Source organism: Saccostrea cucullata, unplaced genomic scaffold (genome assembly GCF_032062105.1).
Source record: "Saccostrea cucullata isolate Sc308-1 unplaced genomic scaffold, CSIRO_AGI_Scuc_v1 ctg1314, whole genome shotgun sequence".
In the NCBI taxonomy this organism is placed as follows: Eukaryota; Metazoa; Mollusca; class Bivalvia; order Ostreida; family Ostreidae; genus Saccostrea; species Saccostrea cuccullata.
The window spans coordinates 217,168-241,861 of NW_026926557.1; the positions used below are offsets into that span (position 1 = coordinate 217,168).

At 32.7% G+C, this 24,694-nt stretch overlaps 1 protein-coding gene across 1 annotated transcript; it reads left to right on the plus strand.

The window, feature by feature from the left end:
• Positions 1 to 745: 745 nt before the first annotated feature.
• LOC134272053 (protein Wnt-16-like) lies at positions 746 to 20,811 on the plus strand. The gene is made up of 4 exons (XM_062754290.1): positions 746 to 1,010; positions 2,817 to 3,049; positions 10,652 to 10,938; positions 19,612 to 20,811. The coding sequence occupies exons 1-4, from the start codon at positions 907 to 909 to the stop codon at positions 20,074 to 20,076; spliced, it is 1,089 nt and encodes a 362-aa protein (XP_062610274.1). The 5' UTR covers positions 746 to 906; the 3' UTR covers positions 20,077 to 20,811.
• Positions 20,812 to 24,694: the final 3,883 nt, after the last annotated feature.

The window sequence follows — 24,694 nt, forward strand, 5'->3', positions numbered from 1 at the left end:
GATTCAAAATGCCATCTATCTAAATAGTAAATTGAAAATTAGAGCCTTAATCATTTAAAACCTTTGTGAATTTAATTGTGTAAGTGTTTAATGATTTTTGTTGAATTTGAAAATTCTTTTATTTTTACTTTATGAAGACAGCAATACGGTCTATTCGTAAACAATTAAATAAAAGGAATAGCTATAATAAATCATAATGAGTATCAAGTGGTGTAGATACATGTATTAAGATAGGACTATAAAATCACACTATCATACCACACACAAAATTCGCACCTGCGTCGTAAAACAATGAGATGAAAGGAAATAAAGAAAGGTGTTATCGCGCGGTTTATGCTTGATCATGAACTACCCCCTGAAAAATTACAAGCTGCACGAAATGAACCTGTTGAAATAGTTGACGAAAAATTTGTTTTAATTTCACATTATAGCTAGAAAATACCCCACTGGTATTGAAGCATTTATGAAATGTTTGTGTTTAAAGTGCGTTTGCGGAAAGAGAATATTTTCACCCCTGTGTTAGATGTTGATCTTTCTCCCCACACACTCTTCATATGTTTACAAATAAAACGGAAAAGAAAACAACTTCTAAATGCATGGATAAATTGTATTACCTACTCGTCTTTCAATGAATCCATCATTTAAAGCAATATTTATTTTCTTTTTTTCTTTTCATTCAGTCATAAAAATAAATCACGTGACAAAGTAGATTAACCAATCGCGTTACCTGTAACATTGCTGTGTATCCTAACTATAGAGTTCGGTAAACCCCCATGCATACTAAATGACGATAAAGGTGTTTAACGTATTTCAGTGGCATTGGTGACACGGAAAATCATCTTCAATGTATCGATACGTAGTGTTTGCGGATATTAATCGTTTTAAGCATTGGATTTCTTTAACGTGATGACGATGGATAATTATTCCTTCGAGCCTTTACTGTGTGTACTACGATTTCTGTTTTTACTTTGGGTTCTAATTTCACCATCACAATCGTTTGGTAACTGGATGTAAGTAAATAAGTAATTATGGTATTTAATTATTCCTACAAACTGAACAATATTTAGGATGGAGGGGCCTATCTTATTATTTTTTTTTTATTATTATAAACACGAATATTGGTAGAATTGTGCGCTTATTTCACATTTTAACAATTTTCCTTTAAGAATTTTTCAATTATAAATTAAATCTTTTCATTACGCGTTTACGTCAAAGCAATCAATATTCTTAAGTTTTCTGGGTTTTTTTTTTTTTGATTGATAACAATTAAGGTGCATAAACTTTACAAATATGAATAGGTCCCATGTAGTGCAAGAATAAAGCAATTTTAGGTTTTTAAGATACATAAATTCAAAAGATTAACAGAAATATTTTAGAGCTCGAAAATACGTGCAGGGTAGCTATTTCTTTTAAGTATCCTGTTTATCCGTCTCGTGCGGAAATTCTCTACAAAGTCGACCCTAAATTTTTCCTTGGTTTTCAGGGTGCCGACTAAACAGGGACTCGTTTATCGTTAAAATGAATGGTTTCAAGCTGATAAATTTGTCAATTTAGAGGCAAACCGACAAAGCGTGTAAGAGCTTAATATATTTTAAGTCACATCTTTGGGTGCTAATAACTGCCACTTGTGGACTAATTTGTATCGTTTTTTGACACGATAAAAGATAGAAGGAAAATACATCGGAATGGAATAATGAAAAAGGAACACCACCAATATTTATACATGTTTATCGTTGTTTTATCAATTTAATGCACCGAAGGTTTTATCTTTTGATTGCAAGTAACACCGCACTCCTTTAATTTCTCGAAAGAGAAAGTAAATGTGTCGATGTATTCGCGTTCATTCATTTTTTTTCTCAGCTGATACGTTTGACGTTTAGTTGGAATATCAGGTGTATATAATAGTGGTACACTGTGTTTGGCTCTGGAAATTTTATATCGCATATTTAGACACGGCTAATTCACTTTCGTGTATAGATAATGATTGAAGATTCTCGCTTATTGTGCCACAGTTTGACAAATTTCTCGACTCGATGCATCGGAAAGTGCAAAAAATAAAATCTCTAAAAATTATGCGTAAAAACTCCGTTCCTTGTATATCAAATGATCCCAAATTACTTCAGTTTTTGGTCAAGAGAAATTACTGCATTTTCTCACTTTACAAAAAGCCATTGTAAGTAAATTCACGGTCTGAAGTATGTTTATAAGACTAGGCTCCATAATATATATTTTTATTTCTATCATGGGCTTGGTTTCTAAGCAGTGAAAACTGAATTTAATTTATGGGTCCATGTACATGTTTAGTTTTTTGAATAAACGTTTGTTACCAAAGTAATTACAAGAAAATAAAATTGACGTCTGCATCAACATGAATGTATTTTATATATGTACTTGGCTGGATCTTAATCCCTGACTTTGCATTACAACAGAAGCATCTTCAAGCAGATGACACATGTATAAGATGTGCGAATGGACTTTTCAATCAAATATGTTTAAGCTAGATATGTACCAAAATATACGTGTAAGCAATTGTCATTTTATTTTTAAAGATTAAATTAATGAATTGAGCTTTTTTCCCCAATTTTAGACTCTTTTTGGTAAGAAAAAGTTGATTTACAGCAAGGGGCTAAAAACAAGCTTCATATATATATTTTCACTTTTATCACAATCTGTCGTTTTAACTAATATTTATGATGTGATTTTTTCTAACTTTCAAAAAAAATAAATATCAAGTTGAATGTTTATTATGCAAGAAATACATGAAAATATTTTTCAACAAAAACTTGACATTCAATATATTTTTTTCATTCTTTCAGGTATTTAGGCGTTTCTTCAATTACTGCACCAAAAGAGAATTCGTGCAGTAATTTCCCCGGTCTTGTGGATAAGCAGAAGAATCTTTTATGTATACAGAACCCTCAGGCGCTAAAGAGCGTCAGCGAAGGCGCGAAAAAGGCCATTTACGAATGTCAGGCTCAATTTCGTAATGAGAGGTGGAATTGTACCCTGAGCTCAAATTATTCCATTTTTGGCCACGTGCTGAGAAAAGGTAATGCTATATCCATGGATTTTTGTAAAAGAATTTAATTTCTTTTTTTCTTTTTTTATTTCTGTCTCCATGTTATTGTGGAAAGAATATATTACTGAGATAAAAATATAATTCTGAAATAAATTTTTCACTGATTGGGGAAAAACAGAGTAGGGAGATAAAAATCATTGATTTTTTTTTCGTAGATTGTTTTGCAAAAATATATATCTTCTAAGCTCTCTAAACACAAGTTCTAAAACTTAACTAGAATCACATCATGTGTTCGCAACTAATTATGATATAACATCCTTTGATATTGAAAACAAGCAATTCATAACAGATTTATGCACAAGGTTATGCAAGAATATTTATCTTATATTTCCCACGGTTTTACTCTTTGGGTGGGGGAACAAAGCTAAGGCTTAAAATGTTAACTGTCGAAGTCAAATGGAAAGAACAAGAAAATGCCTTGGAAAAGAAACTTTTATTTGCTTGTGAATATACAAAGTATTCCAAGTATTTAAACTTTCGCAACTTTCTATAAAAACGTATTTGACCACTTTTTTTCTGTTCTGACATTTAAAACAAACACGAGCTCTCGATGATTCAAACTGAGAATCTTTGATGTGAAATATTTCGGACATTAAATGCTGTTCTGTTGAATTGGGGGTTGGTGTTAGGGGACAATAAATGTTTAAGTTGTCGCTTGTTTCTCCCCCCTCCGCGCACCTGCCAGGAATCTAACAATCGAGATCGTAAAAGAATAATGAAAGCCTGTGCTTCATTTTCTACCAGTCTTATATAGCTTTTCATTGTCATGTAGAAAATGTGCAATATCTTGACATACCATTCCGGTATCTTCGGACAAATTGACATTGAAAGTGTTTTTTTTTTAATTTAGTGGCAGAGTGTGGTATAAATTGTCAAACTTTTAGATTAACAAAAAGATACAGATAATTGATCATAATCATTTTTTTCATCCAAAGTTCTTCTATATTTTATCAGGTACTTATTTAAGTCATTCTGTTCATGATAGCAAATTATTTTATAATAGAGTAGAAGTGGAAGCCTTGTGCTTTTACACGTTAACAAATAAAGTAAATGTACAATATATGTGTTCAGTATAATAATTACGAAGTATAAGATTGGCTTGAATCATTTCATAAGAAGTGAAAACTAGTTTGTGTCCCATTCCAAACTCTGCCTCAACACTTTAAGAGTAAATGACCGTGATTAATATTATGCATTTTAATCTCCAAATTTCTTTCACCATATTCATCATCAATTCCAAATTTGCATAAATTAATCAGGCGTGAACAAAATTGAACTCATTGACCTGTGTCATCGGTGTCTTTGCATCCTTTTGCCATCATATCCCTCCGCCGATAAAAATAATTCACCTTGGGTCTTTGTCTCGGGTAGGACATTTTTTTGTATTTATTGAAACCTGAAGGAATTCATTTATCTAGCTCGCTGAATATAGGGATCAGTTGTTATGTAAATAGGACTTGCTTCAATATAATCAAGTAAATTTACGAGACTGGCAACCCCGCGACACTTGCTTCTAGCAGACGACCTGCGTCCTTTTGGCGGGAATTAATCTCTCACAGCTACTGATAGTAGAAGTAACACACCGCGACGCGATTGTAGATCAAACTCTCAAAATATCGTAAAACTGTTAACTTTTATCACACCATGTAATATAATCACAAACATTTTTGCATTAAAAACAACGTAAATTTTATTGGAATCTTAATTATCTGGCGTCTGTATCATTTGAAAATTTTGATTCCATTCATTTCTATTTTAAGGAGCTCATGACATTGTTCTAAACGAAGTTCCATTTGTCGTATTAGCGTATATCAAAGTTATCAAAATAAAGTGTAATTGATGTACAAAATGTTTAAAAGAATTAATTTGCTTATTTTTAAATTAAAGAAAGTTGAAAAAGCTTGATAAACATAAATATTGATATACCTTTGTAAGGATGAATTACGGCACTCAATACAACGCTGACAGCATGAATACGTTCGCTTAGTTTTCATTTTCATTCATCTTTGCTAATAAGAAGGTGGCTTTTGACTAACTATACATAGATACCTGTGAATTACATTAAACTTGTATACTCCGGTAAATTGAACACGTTAATGAGTCTTCCTCTCTTTGGAGAAGATATTAACGTTAAATGATTCGTAGTCTGATATGTTTCTCATTTGTGTGTGAACGTTAGCGAATGTAATCCCTCTCAATAAAAAACCATTCATTTCTGTCCTACAATTGTCGCCATAAAACGTTTTAATTTCCAGAACAGTCAAGCGTGAAATAGAACGATGCCGAGGCATTCCGAACATACAGACGAAGATTGCAACTTTCTAAGAGAGCTAGAGTAGAGAAAAAAGGGAAATCAGAAACACCCCCCCCCCCCAAAGTACACTAGCTTACTGAATATTTTAACCTCTTTACATGTACATATAAATAAAAAAAATGTTTTGTTTTGTCGAAGAAAAAATATCTAGAAGCTCCATAAGAAAAAAACAGGGTTTTGAAATCAAAAATTGTGATTATTTTCTTAAAGGGGGGAAAATATGTCACAGAATAAAACATAGATTTCTGAAGTGAAGCTCAATTTAATATATAAAAGAATTAAAACGTTTTGCTATTTCTTAACTTACAAAAAACCAAAAGTAATATTTTCTGTTGTCATTAATGGTTTTTGTGCATGAGTTTCTAGACCTTGAGAGGGTATCGAGAATTGTTTTCGGAAATTCTATATCCCTTTATCTTATAAGGAATTGCTTTCACTCCTCTAAAAGTCGACAAAAATAGAGATTGCCTGCTGGGATAAAAAGTAAGCTCACAGATCTTTGGGATAAACACAATAAAACAATTCTTGCTCCATTATTGTTTAAGTAGAGGGCATTACATAACGTTTAAACTATATTACAAAGAAAATAGTTATGTCGTAACATTTTTTTTCACTTGTTCAGAGTATCAATAAATCTGCTTTTTCAACTTTTTTTTCAAGAAGGAAAAAACACCGTATGAAAACAAAAAAAATATCTTTCATTTTTTTCCCTGTATTTCTTTTGAAAGGAAAAGAGACAGCAGTTTTAATGGGATAGTTTTCACGTCCTAACCTGTAGGATGAAAGTTCAAATGGGCATTCAACTATACATGCTAATGTCAGAAATGAATTCTAATAAATAAAATCCATCACTTTTCTTCCAAGTTATCACATAAATATATCTCGCTAAATGGTCAGGGGAAATTCGTATATCTTAAAATTCAGATATTTTTTTATCTATATATTTTTCGGAAGTAATAAAGATGCTTTCTTGATAAATACCCAAACACTTGTTTAATTTTCTCCCCTTTGATAATCATCATAACACTTACATAATTTTCTCCTTTATCATCACAAAATTTTGTACTTGAAGTTTCTTAGATGCATCAACTTTATTTCATATGAAATAGAGAGAAAACGAAGCATATTGATTTCATATATTTTTTGCACATTTAACACAGCAGAAAACGGTTTTATCGGTCTGATAACATTTTTATCATCTAAGAAACTTTTTATAACATGCATATTTTCATAACTTTGTTCCTTTAATGATACGAAGGAAAAGGTACTCACTTCTGTGCATGAAAGCACGTGGTTCCCATTACATCTCGTATGTTACCGTTTGACACGTAATCTGATTTACATCTAATTCAGAGAGAACTTAACGAGCATAATTGTTATCTGATCTTACATGCAAAAAAAAAAAAGAAAAAAAGTGCTGGCGCATAAAGATGTTAGAAAAATACAAGTGAAAACTCTAGTGAAGAATTTGGAGCACAGGAAGTTTTTTCTGAAAAAATCTAACAATTAGCTGTTCTTTGGGGGTATAAAAATAGTCACGATCTCGAAAGAAATTACATTTAAAATTCATGTTTGACCGAATTATCATTACTGTTTAAATTAAGATAGGCTAAGAGAAGAAAATTTTCACTCTTTACGCTTAATTTAAGAAAAAAAAACTGATGCACGAAAACACGGCATATTAGGTTTACAGATGCATATTTATATACACCCAAACCTATTTGGTTTAGCTTTATAAAGAAATAAATCACATGTATAACTAGGAAATAATGTACGACAAAGAAAGGCTAGCACAAATATCATTTTTTTATTTAAATCTTTTTTTCTTTGTTTTTAAAATATATTTTTCGGTGATAGTATTTATCAATATACTATACACCCTTTACGAACAAGCTTCATGTGTTTCAATTTCTCAATCAAGTTCTCAACATTGACAAAATAATGCAATAATGAATTAAAGAATATCAAAAAGATAGCCTGTATCTTTACTAAAACACAACGGTCTTAAATCTTCCTTCAAGCATAACCTCCCTAGATCAGAGGGGGGACTAATCTACGTGTATAAATCATCAGTCCTCTGATATACTGAGAGATAGGCCTGGGGTGGATTAAGGACAAAGAATGATGGGGGTAGACCACCCCGAAACCCAATCTCAAGTATTATCAAACGGTAAACATACTCTTAACTTGTTCACACGCCTATCTTAATGAGCGGATCACAGAATCCATCTGTTGTAAATAAGTGTAACAATCGGCGGATCACGTTATCTATACTGTGCGATATTTTGAGTATTGTGTATTTGACAATGATTAGTTGTACAAATGTATACAAGATGTTTTGGACAAGTTTGTTCCTTGACTCTGCAGCTCCTATGTCTACATGTAGACCTTTTCTCTTCTTCAAGTAGGGTAATATTAAAGGCATTTATAAACATACTGATTTTTTTCTCTTAAAGCAAATTTGATAATCTACTGCATATAAATTGCATATAGGCTAGAAGTTTATTAATATGCAAAATAAATATGCAGAGTAATTTTCTGTCACTAGTCAAGCAAAAAAAAAAAAAAAAAAACAACAACAACAACATATGCGGGTATTAAATCAAGTACATAATGTATCTTGCTACATTTTGCAACGTACAAATTTTCTTGCGCTGAACTAAATTTTCTCTAATTTATCTTTAGCTTCATATTTCATATAAACCTGTGGGACATGGAGACCGGTCCTTCGGATGAGACTGTATAAACCGAGGTCACAGTATAGGTGCTGGCACGTAATAGACCCCACAATGCACAATGGCCCCGAGTGCCGAGTATAGGAAATATTGCAGCTCGTACTCCACCGCGGCAAATGGCGATGTCTTTATATGAGTGAAAAATTCTCGAGAGGGACGTTAAACAAGATACAATATCAATCAATCAATATGTATATTTGTTTTATTCCAGCATATGCATACCTTTGCATATATATATTACAACTTTGGACTTTCTTGGATCGTTATAGTGAAAACTATATATACTCAATTTTGAAATAATCTGTTTGTAAGAACATGTTCATACCTAAATAGCGTTTTTTATTTTATTTTTGTTTTTTGTTTTCCTCTTCTCAGAAAAAAGAAAACTTTTATTACATGTATTAAAACATATATTTTTTGGGCATTCCATAACTGCATAAACCGTATTTACCAAACTAGAAAAAAGGAAGTAAAAGGTCAATATGCACGTACATTTATTTAAACATATACAATATACATGCTGCTCACACTTAATTTTCAAAGTACAAAATGAAATCAGAGTTGACCTTGACAACTGATGGATCTATCTTTGAAAGTAAAAATGTTTCCCTTGTTTATTATTTAGAGATTACCAAAGCTTAGCCGACCAGTTAAATTTGGGACAGTTTAGACCGAGTTTTTTCCACTCCGAAACTGCGTCGATAGGCTCAATCGAAAGCATTGATAAATAGAGCAAAGTTAACTGAAAAAAAGAGTTCAGAGGATCAAGAAAGATTAGCATAAATTAATGTGCCATACACCAAGATCGCAGTGTTAAGATCAAGTTTAGCGGAAGATTAGGGAATTAAACAAGAATAACAAACGGCCTACTTTATAAGGAATGCCATCCCTTAAATTACATTCTGTAAACCTTGTATTACAAAGCCCAGCATGTTTTGTGGAATGTTATATATTGCGTTACATTTGACACAGACGGTGCATTTCAGTTTATCTGAATAAATACCAGGACACTTTTCCAATATCATATTGTCAGACCTCATGATCAGAAACAGGTGCAAAATGTACGATTGCCATAAAGAAAAGACCTATTACGGATCTCCCTAGATTTACATTGGGGTATTATATGCATTTATCTGTAAACATCTATTCAAAAAAGTAATAAAGTAATTTTGATGATTATGTATTTTCATTTCTAATTTTTCTCTCTGTGATAACTCTGAAAGTTAGCGGAGTTGATATCTTGATCATTCTACCAGAATGTAAATTAGGCAGGTCAATAGGTCAGGAGCTAAGGAGGCCTAATATGCATGCAAATCTCGTGCGCATCTGTCTCTGAGTCTGACGCTAAGGAGGCCCAATATGCATGAAAATCTCGTGCAGCTGCCGTTGTGTTGACGTCAGTGGGCGAGGACTATTGAAATTGGGATGGCAATCCTCGTGTAATTTAAATCTATGTCTGCATTTTTAGAGTCTTAATCTACAATTCTATCTCACAATGAAATGGAAATATAAGGAATCACTGTCTAGTTAGTATAGTATGCCAGGGACATCAACATTAGTGGGAAACATGGGATAATTTATGCATAACGGGCTTCGCCCGTTATGCAAATTATCCCATGTTTCCCACTATTGTTGAAGCCCTGGCATACTGTACTAAATAGACAGTGATTCCTTAAATAATTCTGCCGGAATGTATATTAGGCAGGTCGATAGGTCAGGAGCTAAGAAGGCCTAATATGTATGAAAATCTGGTGCGCATCTGTCTTTGTGTCTGATGCTAAGGAGGCCAAATATGCATGTAAATCTCGTGCGGCTGCCTTTGTGTTTGACGTCAGTGGGCGAGGACTATTAAAATTGCCATGGGAGTCGTCTTGTAATTTAAATCTTTGTCTACATTTTTAAAGTCTAAATCTACAATTTTATTTCACAATGAAATGGAAATATAAAGAATCACTGTCTAGTTAGTATAGTATGCCAGGGACATCAACGATAGTGGGAAACATGGGATAATTTATGCATAACGGACTTCGCCCGTTATGCAAATTATCTCATGTTTCCCACTATCGTTGATGCCCTGGCATACTGTACTAACTAGACAGTGATTCCTTAAATCTACACTTCTTTCTCTGGATATTGCGAATAAAAACCATACATGTATACGGATATAACGAATTACGAATTAGCGAAGAAAATTAAAAAGTCTTCAAGACTTCGCGATATCTGAGTTTTACTGTACCTTTCACAAGAACTAAAAACATTACCTTGAAATAGAAAAATATGATTGCTAATATTGTCCATATATCTAAATTCTTTGCCCGCAGTGCGCAATGATTAGAGCTGCTCTAGTGTCGCGGAGTAAGGAGTAAACAGTCTCTGTTTCAGTCTTTTCTCTTTTGAAAAAAAAAAAAAGTAAAAAAAAAACTTAAGCTTCAGAATACAAATCTTATATTTACATTATAAATCCAATTTTATTTTTGAATATATATACAAGTTATAATATTTTTTTTCTCCATCTGTTTATAGGTACCAGGGAAACAGCATTTATATACTCAATTCTAAGTGCGGGTGTCGTGCATTCTGTGACGCAAGCATGCACGGCGGGAAATCTAACGGCGTGCACGTGTGATGTGAGTGTACGTGAAGGTGAACATACGGTAGAGGGGTGGAAATGGGGGGGATGTAGTGACAATGTTCAGTATGGAATTCAATTTAGTCGTCAGTTTGTTGACGCATCAGAAACCCAACGTACTGAAAAATCGGCAAATATCAGGAACAGAATGAACCTACATAATTACGAAGTGGGCCGACAGGTAATCTTTTTATTTATTTACTTACTTAATTACTTTTTTCCCTTATTTACTTCAAAAATTTATTTTAATATCTTACCTTGATATCAACTGCTAATCTCATCAATTCTTGACATAGCGAAGCTAAACTGTACAATGCATCAAGTTTTTTTTTCATTCAACCAAAGTTTTTCTGGACTTTTGTTTACACCCGGTGCCTATAATTCATTTATAGATGATTTCTAATCATGTAGAATTTTACATTAAATTATTTATGAATTATTTTGGCTTTCACCTGAAATCTTCAGACAAGTATACACTTCATAAATCTTGCAATCCATCTCGTATATGAATTGTTTTGAATACCATCTAAATTATTATTTTTATGGTGAATGTCATCATCAATCAATAAAAAAAAATATAAAATCTTTCAGTAAGAAGATAATACTAATTTATCTTCAAAATTTTTCGGGGTTATATCAAGTTAAACATTGCCAAAAATACTCAAAAATGGCGTCCCTCTTGTAAGTGATTTCAAATTCTTTTCAAACTTCTAGACTTATGCTTTAAATACATGTACTTGTACATGTATCACCAAAAACAGCTGAAGAAACGAAATATAAGCTATTGCAGAAGAACTCTTTTCTTGGAAAAATAATTATACGCGTAATACGTTTTAACGGGGACTTATATACTAACGGGTCCCTGGTTTTCAGTTCATTTTGCAAGAAAAAATGCCTTCCTAAAAATATGCATTTCTTTTTTTTTTTAATTGAGATATTGATCTCTTAGATGATTTTGATTTTTCATTTAAATAATGCTTTAAATATGCTTCTTCAAATTAATCCATTTCGAATACTGTATATTGTACCATGGCTGAGAGGGAAAACTGTTATCTGAATTCTAAAGTGACGTTTCTAATTCATAATATTTTCCAATTTTTAGTAAACCCATAATTTAAAGGAAATTATCACTGTTTTTGAAATGTTCTACATTATTATGTGATAACTCTTTAGATCTATAATATTCGTATACAATGTAATATACAAAGTTGTTAGGAACTTGCTATCAAATAAAATGACAATGTCAACATTTCTTTGAAATTTTTGGAACTGTTAAAAATATTTGTTGGTGTTACATGCGATCCTTAAATTGCTGTGTTAATTCTTTCACACTTTGAAATATCATCTGTCGAAACTATGCCAATAAAAACCTAACAATGTGTTAACGTAGTGTTGTCATAAAAATTATGTATGATTCTCTAGGCACGCTGGTATTAAATTTTTAATTAAACGTTTTAAAGTAAAGATACTTGTATCATTTTCTTTTCTGCAGGGGATTACCGTCTTTCATAAAATTTCATTGAGTTCAAATTTTCTACATAGAGATCTTCATGAGAAAAAAATAAACAGGGGTAATAAATTACAAGAAACGGGGGCAACAATACCGTGAAATTTGAGGAGGGTCAGATATGGGAGGGGCGGTCCCCTGGAACAGATTGGCGTTTTGTGATTAAGGTCCCTAATTGTACCCTCCGAGTTTGTGCTCCATTCTCGTTACAACAGCGTGTTACTCCAATTCCTACCGTAACAGGTCAATCCGATACTCCTAATTATCTGTTTTGTCAAGAAAATGATATCTTATTCAAAAACGGGGGGTTTCGTTTTTCGGTAATGTCTGTATATAGCGAAGAGTACGTTTATCATCTCCATGATTTGTCCCTTGTGTCATGTGGGATATCACTTTTACATTTCGACTGAATTGGAGATACTCCTAGTTAAGGGTATTATAATCCCATCTTGATTTTTATCTAAATCTGTCAGAGAATTCCGCCTTAGATAGGACAGTAATGTATCAGTGATCGTATCTCGATATAGATAATACCAGAAAAGGAGGTAAATCAATATAATAGGGATGTACTTTTTTTAAAATTTGATAATTACGGTAATTACCGTCTTCTGATGAAGAAACATTTGAGTGTCTATTTTGCGACATCATCACTTTCTTCAAAGAGCCATTGTGATAAATCTGTCCATTGATAATTTCAAAAATCTCTAATCTTTGAGTGACTCTCTTTTGTTAGAAGATTGTGTATAGTTACATTAAACTCTCTTGGAAAAAAGCGTAATGTATTTTTTCTCCCAGATTAAATCTATTTTTAACAAGAATCGTTTAAAACAGATCTGAAGATGTCTGTATGAAGTTTAGATTATATCATTTCAAACAGAGTCCCTAATCCCCGGGTATTGTGTCTGGAAAATTTACCGATCGGGTTCGATTTATCATCCTGTTTGAAAGTGGAAATGATCAGAAGAATCAAAACTACCGCAGATTCAAATGCTCGGGTAGTCAAAAACACGAGAGAGTGTTGAAGTGGTCAGATAGATATCACAGAACAACGACTGGAGTGTTTGAAGAGTCCTAGATAGGATCAGACAACATGTTATTTGATTGGAAATCTCGCGATCATCTCGCTATAACCACGTGTCGCATGCGCAAGAGGTCAAAGATTGGCTGTGGTTACTTTCATGTAAAGACCAATTAGAATTTTACTCTTCTTTGCATTCTAAGGCTTACAAATAACCAACATCTTTTTACATCAAGTTTAGATTTTATCTTTTATTTTAAAGACATTCTTTTAAAGTACAAGTCATGATACTTAGTCTATGTTACTTTCTCTCTATATATATGTTGGTGATTGCGTTGTAGGTTCATTTATCTTTTTTTTAAATCAAAGAACTAAAATCTTTCATCAAAATGTATAGAACTCATATTTTTTGTAAATCAGAATTCTGATTCTCTGTAGTTTATATTACTGGTCATTTTTTAGCTTTATTAACATTTCTAGAACGTTGTAAAGTGCGTTTATAATTGGTATTTCATTTTTTTTTTCGAAAATGACACTCCACAAGATATATGGTTTTCTCATTCAAAGTTTAAACATAACATTTATTTTGATAAACTCCCATTCACAAGAATTCAAGCTGTCCATTGATAAATTCGAATAAATGATGTTATTAGATTTATCATTTTTACCTTTCTACTATGAAAAATATCTAGAATCTTTTCAAATACAAGTAATATTATGAAACCCCAAGGGTTAAGTAAAATGATTCAGGGGGACAAAGGGACTGTCATTATAAAGGGAAGTAACCCCAGTGTTTATTGGTACGGTGCAAAAGTATGACATTTTCCACACTGTCGCCTCAGAAAGGACGCAAGCCGCGATTATCCTCCTATCTCTCAACAGGGACACAGCGCAAGTCAATTTGAAAGATGAAAGGGAAAATATTTCTATTTAACAGAGTTATAAACCCTCGTAAAGTAGCCATGTATAGGCGGCGATAATATGAACTCTCATGGTCACCAAAAGGATCACCAAGATCGATTTGGAAAGGGGTGCTTTCCGAGAGATGGGGAATAAATCTACGCTGGTATTTGCCGAAATTTATATAAAGTCTCAAAGAAATCTGCTTCAGATACACAGTACTATACGGGCCTGGAAAGAAATTGACAGCGCAGTAAAAAACATTATAAAATTGCAGAAATAACAAGTCCATGTTTAGCAGAGTAAATTTTTCCTTTATGAGGCCTCTTACAGTCGGGTCAGACTTGTATCCATTTTTGATCAATTGGCAGGAAGGCGCTATGTTTGAATAACTTTATTTGCATAGTAATTAGGCTTCGGAGACAAAAACTTAATGTCCTTATTCTTTTCCTTTAAAGTTTCCGTTAATGTTGAGTCTCAATGTTATAAAAATATATAAAAACCAATGGAGAATAAAAGCTTGAAATTGTTTGTTCGTCCTTTTAATGTCCTGCAATATAGAAGGGAATAGAGGATTCTTGTGCCAACAACAAATCCAATGATCAAATGAAACCGGCACCAATAAAAAGTTGTTTTAATTATTGACTAAAAACGAGCGTCCCGTCTGCTTACATTAATTTTTTTATGTTGGAAAGTTATTTCGTCCAGAAAAACTAATTTGTCTGGGACTATGTGATAAATTGGCTAGTATATGATCTATTGGGGTACACAACACGCAATGACAGTAGACACTTTGAAATTATTCCTTACGTTCCAGACTGTCATGGATACGATTGAGTTTTATGTGACCATGCAGTTTTCAGAATTTCTCTGATACTTAACATCATCTTGTATCATTTTGCAAAATAATTAATAAAAAAGGAAATAAGCAATTTTACAGAGAAAAAACTCAACTAACATCGCTGCACTATGAATGTAACCATACGCCAGAGCAATTGTTTAACTTCCGGCGATTTGCTTATAACTGCAATCTGGCTTTGCTACACATCAGTGACTTTTTGTCTGCAGGCATGAGAGATCTGTGTTTTATTTTTGAAAATAATTTAAATATATGACTAACTCAATTACCTAGAAAAGTTCCACTAGATTTATAAGACGAACAACTGTCTTCGATATGGTGGTACATGTACATTGTATCTGCGGAAATATTTAATGATGATGTCTTCTGGCTCCTACCATTTAACATCTCTCTAAAAAAATTGTCCGCATCAGACACATAATATCGTTTTTGAAAGAGACATCCGGAAGTAATATATGATTAATATTTGGAGGCAGTTCAAACTGCTGCTAAAGCTCAGGTATTGAGATTGTCACTTTTTAGCTCACCTGAGCTGAATGCTGAAGTGAGTTTTTTCTGATCCGCGTCCTTTCCTCTTTCTGTCTGTCCATCCATCTGTTAACTTTTTTTTTTACATTTTCAACGACTCTAAAAACCATGAGGCCAATTTTAAACAAAATTGTCATAAAACATCTTTGTGTGAAGGGAATTTCGAATTGTCAAAGTAAGGGTCCAAGTTCTATTTCAAGGGATGGAAATAAAGAAAGGAGAATAAATAGTTGGGGGTCATTAAAAATGTTCTTTTCAAGAACATGTGTGCCAGAGGACATGAAACTCATGTGAAAGTCTGTATATACCAAATTTTTCAAAACATATCCCCAAAGGTTGGGGTGGGGCAACAATAGGGGATCAAAGTTTTACATAGTAATTTATGAGGGGGGGGGGGGTTAAAACTTTTTCTTTCAAATTATGCCCCATGGGTTATGGTTAGAATTAGGTATGCACACAGGAACTTTTTTTTCTTCAGTAACTGCAAGGCCAAGTATATAATAATTAGATTGAAGCATGTTCATGCTGTGCAGTGTGTGGTTTCAGGGACCTTTGAGTGAGACTATAGTATGGGGTTACAACTTTTCATGGGAGTATAAACATATTTTTTACACTGTACATAAATACATTACAGTGTATAGCTAAAGTAACTAAGGTGAGCGTTGTGGCCCACAGGCATCTGTTTAAGTTGTACCTTATGTATTTGAAGCAGGTTGAAATCAAATAAATCTGAAACTTTTCATGATCCACCCTTTATTGTAATTCTGGACATTTTTCTTGGTTCTCAAAGGTACAAATTACGTAAGATATGTATTTATAGACATGAGGCATTTAACAAATTGATAACTTAATTTATTCATCACTGCACTAATGTAACCCCTTTACTACATACCCGAACGGAAATTAATTTGTATGCACCCTAAAAAATTCGGTCAGTATTTTTGGTACCGTGTATACGAACAATTGTTCATTTGGTAATGAGTCACGTGGTTCTTTGGACAACCTCGTAATTCTCGAGATTTTTTCCGACCTCTGACGGAAAGGCCCGGGATGATGAGATTGTCTCTTCCGTGTTTATTAATTGACATGCGATGTATTGATGTGTCTTGGAAAACCCTCTCTTTTACTTTACTGGCAACTTGCGGGAGGTCACCGCAACATAGCCACACGCAACGATACGTGATTTATTTTCCCATTTCATTTAACTTTATTTCAATTTTATGATTATTTTAAAAAAAATTTCACTCGATGTTTAATGGTTATGGATAACCTATATTTCCTATTCCTTTTATTTTCTGAAATTTAACTTCAAAGACGTCATAGAAGAAATGTATTTTTTTTTTTAAATATTCAAGTAAAAAAAAATGACCTAAATTTTTACTCGTTTGATAAAGAATTAAAGATATATATGGTGCAGTTTCTCAAATATTCAAAGAATTGAACTAATAAAATAATCTTACATGTAGCTATAGGACACACACAAAGATTTTAATCCAAAAAGATACATGTGTGCGTTTATTTTATACACAACAATGTCACCGCAAACAAGAAATCTTCCAAATTCTAAAAAATAAATTGTGAAATCATCATTACCAGGGGAAATTGACAGATTAATGAGAATTTAAGAAGCCAGTTTTGCTTGTTATAAATTAAAGTATATAGTGATTCAAAAAAATAAATAAGTCATCCATCTTATTTGTGACGAATGTCGTATTGTTCATTCTTGATAATACCACACACACAATTCATCTTCGTCATCGATATTGTGTAGCCTTTATATATAATGTATTTAGCAAAGTCACTTGACTTAGACATCATAGATTACATGGGGCAACAAAATCCTTTCATTAGAATTTTTGAAAATTGGCATTTTTGCCGCTGTTCATTAAATTCATAAATGAATCTTGTGGATTTATAAATATATATTATTTGTATGCGTTTTTTGTTTCTATTTTGCATGAAAATAATTACTAGGTGGATTTTCCCTTTCTTTTTTAATGAGAACAATTAGTAAGTTGATAGAACTTGTTTCTCATCCTTTTGATTGTCAATACACATATGTTCAAAACAAAGTCACCTTTCACTTTTATTACTTAAAAGTTTAGGTTTAAAATTCATTTATTATGCCAATTTTCAAAATGCGAGCTGAGATATCTAGGCTGCATCCATTGTTATTTATTAATAATACATGTATAAAATTTACGTATTTTTTCTTTTAGTATCAGTTCGTACATAGGTTTTAAAATTTTGTAGAATCGCTCTCTCTCTCTCTCTCTCTCAAAAGTATTCAATAATATACTCGTATATCTTATTTGTTTATTATTATTTTTTTTTTTGTAAACCACCAAAATAAAGCCGAAAATAGACAACTTATCACCTTTTATCTCCAGTCCACACATCATGGTCTTCTAAAACATGTCATGCCTTAAAATAGGTTAATATGTTTTATAGAAGCCAATTTGTCTACTCTTCAATTATCAGCAATGTTAATATGGCTTTTTTCACATTCTTAGTAATTACTTTCTTCAGTTAAGAAGGGATTTGTTAAACTTTAAGTCGCCATTTGAAAGACAATTTTTATCAAATTATTTGTTACAAAGTAAATAAAAACTATCCATGTCCTTAATTTGTAACTTTTCTTTTTAGAAAATAAAACTTTTTAAGCTCACCTGAGCTGAAGGCTCAAGTGAGCTTCTCTGATCACATTTTGTCCGGCGTCCGTCTGTCTGTCTGTAAACTTTTCACATTTTTTGGACTCCTTCTCAAGAACCACTGAGCCAATTTCAACCAAACTTGTCACAATGCATCCTTGGGTTAAGGGGATTCAAGTTTGTTCAAATGAAGGGCCACGCCCTCATTCAAGGGGAGATAATTGGGAATTAACGAAAATTTGGTGGCATGTTACAAAAATCTTCTTCTCAAGAACCACTGTGCCAGGAAAGATGAAACTTATGGGGAAACATCCTCAGGTAGTGTAGATTCAAGTTTGTTCAAATCATGACCCCCGGGGGTAGGGCGGGGCCATAATGGCAGACCAAAGTTTTACATAGACATATAGTATATAGGAAAATTCTTTACAAATCTTCTTCTCAAGAATAACAAAGCCATGATTAATCATATTTATGTGGAAGCATCCTCAGGTAGTGTAGATTCAAGTTTGTTCAAATCATGACCCCCGGGGGTAGGGCGGGGCCACAATGGCCGACCAAAGTTTTACATAGAAATATATAGGAAATTTCTTTAAAAATCTTCTTCTCAAGAATAGCAAAGCCATAATTGATCATATTTGTATGGAAGCATCCTCAGGTAGTGTAGATCCAAGTTTGTTCAAATCATGACCCCCGGGGGTAGGGCGGGGCCACAATGGCCGACAAAGTTTTACATAGAAATATATAGTAAAATTCTTTAAAAATCATCTTCTCAAGAATAGCAAAGCCATGATTGGTCATGGAACTACTTTTGGATTTAAACTTTTGAATAATAAACCAATTCCTACTTTTTCCTAGCCATAGTGCTCAGGTGAGCGATGTGGCCCATGGGCCTATTGTTATTTTATCTATTGAGTTTCTTTGCAACAAATGCCCTTTGTTTACAAGAAAAAAAGGACATTTTAAACTAGATTTTTAATCAATAAATTTAGGGTTTCATTTCAGCAGAATACAGTGCATTAAAAACTACAAGAAGATACCTTAGGCTATTGAATTTTCACCAATTTAAACGTAATCCGAAATGTTTTTTTTTTCATAGTAATTATCATTTCAGACAAACACACACATTCTTTTCAAATTTAATTTTTTTTCATAATTATTTGAATTGAAGTTGGAGAAGCAGACAAATGTTACTACAGCAATTAGCTTGAATACAAGAATATATCTCTGCATATTCAAAACTTTAATGTTTAGAGTCCACACATCTGAAGACCTTGACATGATTGTTTCTTAAAGTTTTATTGTTTCACAAAAGAAATCCAATTTTCAAAAGTAGGTTTATGTTCATAAAAGACGTTTCACATTGATTTTGATTTTTCACAACTATTTTGCAGATTGTTGCCGAGCTTATGAAGTTTAAGTGTCGATGTCATGGAGTTTCCGGATCATGCGCAGTCCAGACTTGTTGGAAATCGCTATCCGACTTCCGGACGATAGGAGATACCTTAAAACAAAAATACGAATCACCGATTCAAATTGCCAGACGATCTTTGCGAAAATTAAAGAGAGCAGAAAAAAAGAAGCGAAGAGTGCCCATCGCGAATATGGAATTAGTTTACGTTCACAGATCACCAAATTACTGTAAGGCGAACAAAAAGAGGGGAATTCTGGGAACAAAGGGGCGTGAATGTAACAAAACGTCATCGGGGTCAGACAGCTGTGACCTCTTGTGTTGTGGGCGTGGTTATAATACTCAAGTAGTACGACTAGTTCAAAGATGCGAATGCAAATTTATTTGGTGTTGTTACGTAAAATGCAAAACGTGCGAAACCCTTCTTGATAAACACACGTGCAAATGAAGTTGTGCTCCATTAAAATTGAATGTCTTGTGATCAAAGCAATATTTTCGTCAGAGATGATGTTTGACGCACATGTGTTTGGACATCCCAAATTTACCCGACAGATCTAGAAATTTCGTCAATGTAGGGAGAAGAAGTATGGAGTACAAACTGACTGCCTCCTTGTCAATGTGATATTGTAATTAGAGCCATCTGTTTCCATCCCGAATTTACACGATACCATTCTTTAATTATCGTATATTTTCTGATTTTCCTCAGAATCATATTTGAGATACATGACTGACCCTTAAACGACATAGGAATGTACGTGTTTTTATTCAACGTTGTGGTCGCCTTGCGATTTTGTATCTTTTTGAATAACTTTATCTTAGTATTTTTTCTAGACTGTGCGGCGACGGTTTTGGATGTAATGTCTCAGGATGAATTGGTATTTTACAATGTATATCGATAATGATGATAATTTATTTCACATTTCATGACATTTTTTTATGATTTTATAATTACATGTACATATATGTGTATCAAAGTGCTGTCATTACCTACATTAACAGAAATGTGAACATTTACTCAGCAAAAGTTACTTTGCTCTCACCATTTTCATTTGATTTCATTTTTTTCTTGTTTTATATTGTTACATGCTTTATTTTGTTATAGGTTTATCATAATTATCTGTGTACATTTGTTTGTTTCTAGTATACATAAATCTGCTTGTATATGTATATAAAAAGTTCCAAACCAAGCATGTAGCTTTTTATCTATTTTTTACAATGTAGAACATTATACATTTGCAATAAATATCACTAAAATTGAAGCTTTAGGGGGGTATGCTTTAATGATTTTATAAATTACGAGGTTTGTAAGGAACGGACCATTAATCTAGGGTCGAGAAAGTGTTAATTCTGTTTAATTAATATTAATGTATGTTAATGAAACGATACATTTGGAACAGGTGTTAAATTTGACGAATCAATTGCTACAGACACTTCATTTTTCCTTCTTATCACGTCAACAAATACAATGATTTACTCTAGTAAAGATTTTCCTACCTACTTACCGACCCAGTTACTTTACTCTGAGAGGGCAAGCAAACATTATTTTAAAGATACCTAATAAGAAAGTACATGAAGCTGTTCTAACATTTCTGAAAATCACGGAAAAAAAACCAAGAAATTCAAAAAAAAAACAAACAAACAAACAAACAAACAAAAAAAAAAAAAAAAACTAGAATTATGAAAAAAATACAGGTGACGTGCGTTAGTATGGCTCCTATATTTTGAAAAATTATGAGCGATAAAATCTTTGCTGTATCTTTTATCACTGTTGTAGCAAGAACAAGTGGCAAATCCGCCAGTTTGTAGTCTTGCAGACCACAAATAAATCCACATATTACACTCTACAAACAAAATACGCACTTTTGTTTGTCTTATATGCATGCATTTTTATTAGAGACATGATAAATGCAATTTAAAAAAATCTTTGAATTCAAGATTTCCAGTAAAGGTGTTTGTTTGATCAATTTTTTGACAACTAAAATCAACTCTTACAAAAAACTATGGCCATTAAAACTATTTTGTTAGACATTTTGGCTATATAAAACTCAGGAATTTATTTAAGGACTTTGTAGAGAATACATGTACGAGTTTTGCTCAACATATTGTCTGCTAGCGCCTTCGGAAATCATTTTTGTTTTTCGTGAGAAAATTATTTTTTTTATATATTATTTCAAGGATTTTCAGCATAAATACAAAGTTATGATTCAATGTACATGTAAATATGGACAAACTTTTTTTTTTTCGAAAAGATACTTCCATTTCCAAAAAATTAAAAATAAATATTGAATTTCAACTAAGATCGATTGTATATGACATGACGACTCTCGGAGAAATGCTAATCGACAAAACTCGGCTAACTGCGCTGCGCTCCACGCAAATCATCCGACAATCGCATCATCTCGGGTCTTTCCGTCGGAGGTTGTTTTTCCGCTGGTCAGAAAGGCCCTAGAAGTTGCGATTTTCAACTTTACGAAGGTAACTTATGTAGATGTACCTGTTATAAAACATTGACAGGCAAAAAAGACAAATCTTATTTTTATGAAAGGGAGGGGGTCGAACTTCTTTCATAATATTTTTTTATTGAAACATACGTTACCCTAACCACATACATGTATTTAAGTCTTTTAACTCTAGATACTCAGTGTAAATCGTAAAAAAAATTTTGTCTGGAAAGAAGATGAGATTCAGGTAAGCTGCCCCCCCCCCCCCCGCCCGTCATTAACTTTCAAGAACGATGCTACGTCAGGATCACTTACGTGTACACTTACATGTACCTGACTGTGCTACTTACCCGTTTTTTTTTTTATTCTGAGTCGCGGGAAGACAAACAAACACTATTGTAAAGTCGGCCTGACTTTAACTTTTGTTTTATGTCCATGAAGCAATTATTTTTTAGCATTGGTGATATTCGCTCTATTATTCACTTAGGCAAGTTTTCCAGCTTTATTCAAAAGTAAAGACCAATAAGGTCAAACCTTTAACGAGTTTTAAAAATTCTATTTCTATCCCAAATTTAAATAATGTCAATTTAGTGAAATATACGTTTCTTTTCTCGATGATTCATAGAAAATTGTTAAAAAAAAAAACTACGGCGGACAAAAACATTTTAAATTTCATTTTTCTTTTATTGTCAATACAAGGACATAAAAATATCAACAAAAGCTATTCATTTGAAGAAAATGTTTATAATGATGGATGTATTATGAATCAACAAAATGTGTATCGTCTATTTCCATCATTCACATCGATTTAATACATTTTAAATCCCCACATATATGTAAATGAGAACAAGATACGATCTATACTATAAGTACAAATTGGTATTTTGTTTGGTTGTACAAATAAAAGTATATATAAATAAAGTTTTCCACACAATTATGCACGAGTTATTTATGTGCTTTTCGTTGAGCGAAATTTAATGTACGTGTATTTCTGTCTACATTTATAAATTTTAGAAATAATTGTGTTTTTAGTGCAAATTTCTTTCATATTGTTGCAAGTTAGATCTTTAAAAATTAATTTTTAAATCAATGTTTTTAAATTTGAAAATGAGAAATGTTTATAAAAGAAACCAAAAATCATCACATTTAATTGTGAGTTTATTCTGCTAAAGTCTTAATGTAAAAAAAAAAATCATTTAGTCCCTGGTCCACTCCTTCGATCCCTCTGCAATCTGCATCAATTTTTTAGCAAACATAACAAACTACAACATATATAGTAGTACATGTCTCTAGTACATGTATATTTCCATACACATGTTTACTTTGCGTATGCTTGTAAGCATTTATAGGCGTCGGAACAAGGGGAGGCTAGGGGGGCTTAGCCCCCCCCCCCATTTTTGCAAAGATATGCATAATATAGGCATTGAAAATTGGGGCTTACTTTTTTTCACACACCCTCCCCCCTCCCTTTCAATTAGTCAATGTACTCATTAATCTTTGAAAATTGTAAAATAAGTATAAAAGACAATAGGGTTTAACATTGAATTCCAGATTTGATGTGATTGATGATTTTTAGCTAGGCTGAATCCTCTCACCAACAACAGACTGAACAGTGCCTGTCTTCAGTATTTTTGTGGATGTGAATTCAAAAGTGAAAAAATGTTCATATTAAATATTTAATCAATTGCTCATACCCATAACATTTCTGAAAATACAGTACCAATATTGATGGAAGTGCGATAACTCTTGAAAATTAAATCCATCGATTATACAAGTCATGTATCAGATCAACAAAAGAAAAGTATAATCATCTGGTTTCATACTTGTATCGATATCTTTGACTCGAGAAATGACAAACTGGCATCAAGACTAATCTGATAAACATGATGACCAATTTTTCTAACTTCTTCTTCTCTTTTTAATTAAACAACTTGCGCCTTTCTAATTTATTTAATTCCTTTTTACATAGCAATGCACCATTATTAACTGCATATATGGAGTTAATGTATATAATTATGATAAAGCGTTAGATTTAATGAACAAATCTGGAACTCATTCATTTGATTAACTTGAAAATTGTCCATAAATCTGGTTTTAAAATAACCTGGTTAAAAGGAAAAAAAAAATAAATGTAAAAGCTTAAATTGTAAAGTAAGAACAGTCACAGATCGTCATATTCCTGAGGGTCTGACACAGCCACTGATCGGAAAGTTAGGCCCTTGTCCACGTCTTTCAGGTGCGAAATAAATCTGTTTAAATACTCTGTTTCCTCTAACGTCTGCATCCGTTTCATTGCTTCCTGTCCGAATTCTTTGTTTAACATTCTTTTCATGGAAGTGTACTTTTCCTCAATTTCTCTAAAACCACTTCGCAGATATTCAGTCCGTGTGTGTAATTCTTTGGCCTCCGAGATCAGCTTTACGACCCTTTCTGTCAATGCATCAATTTCTTGCCTCTCCTTTGCAAAGTACTCACTGCATTCGCTTTGATTTGATCGTAACTGGTTCATTTGCCTGTACAATTTTTTCAAATCGTCGTCGTTTTCATCTTGGTGTCCATAGGACTTATCCATATCTATAGAAAGAGTTTTCCTAATTATGACAAGAAAAGAGCGTAACGTTTTCT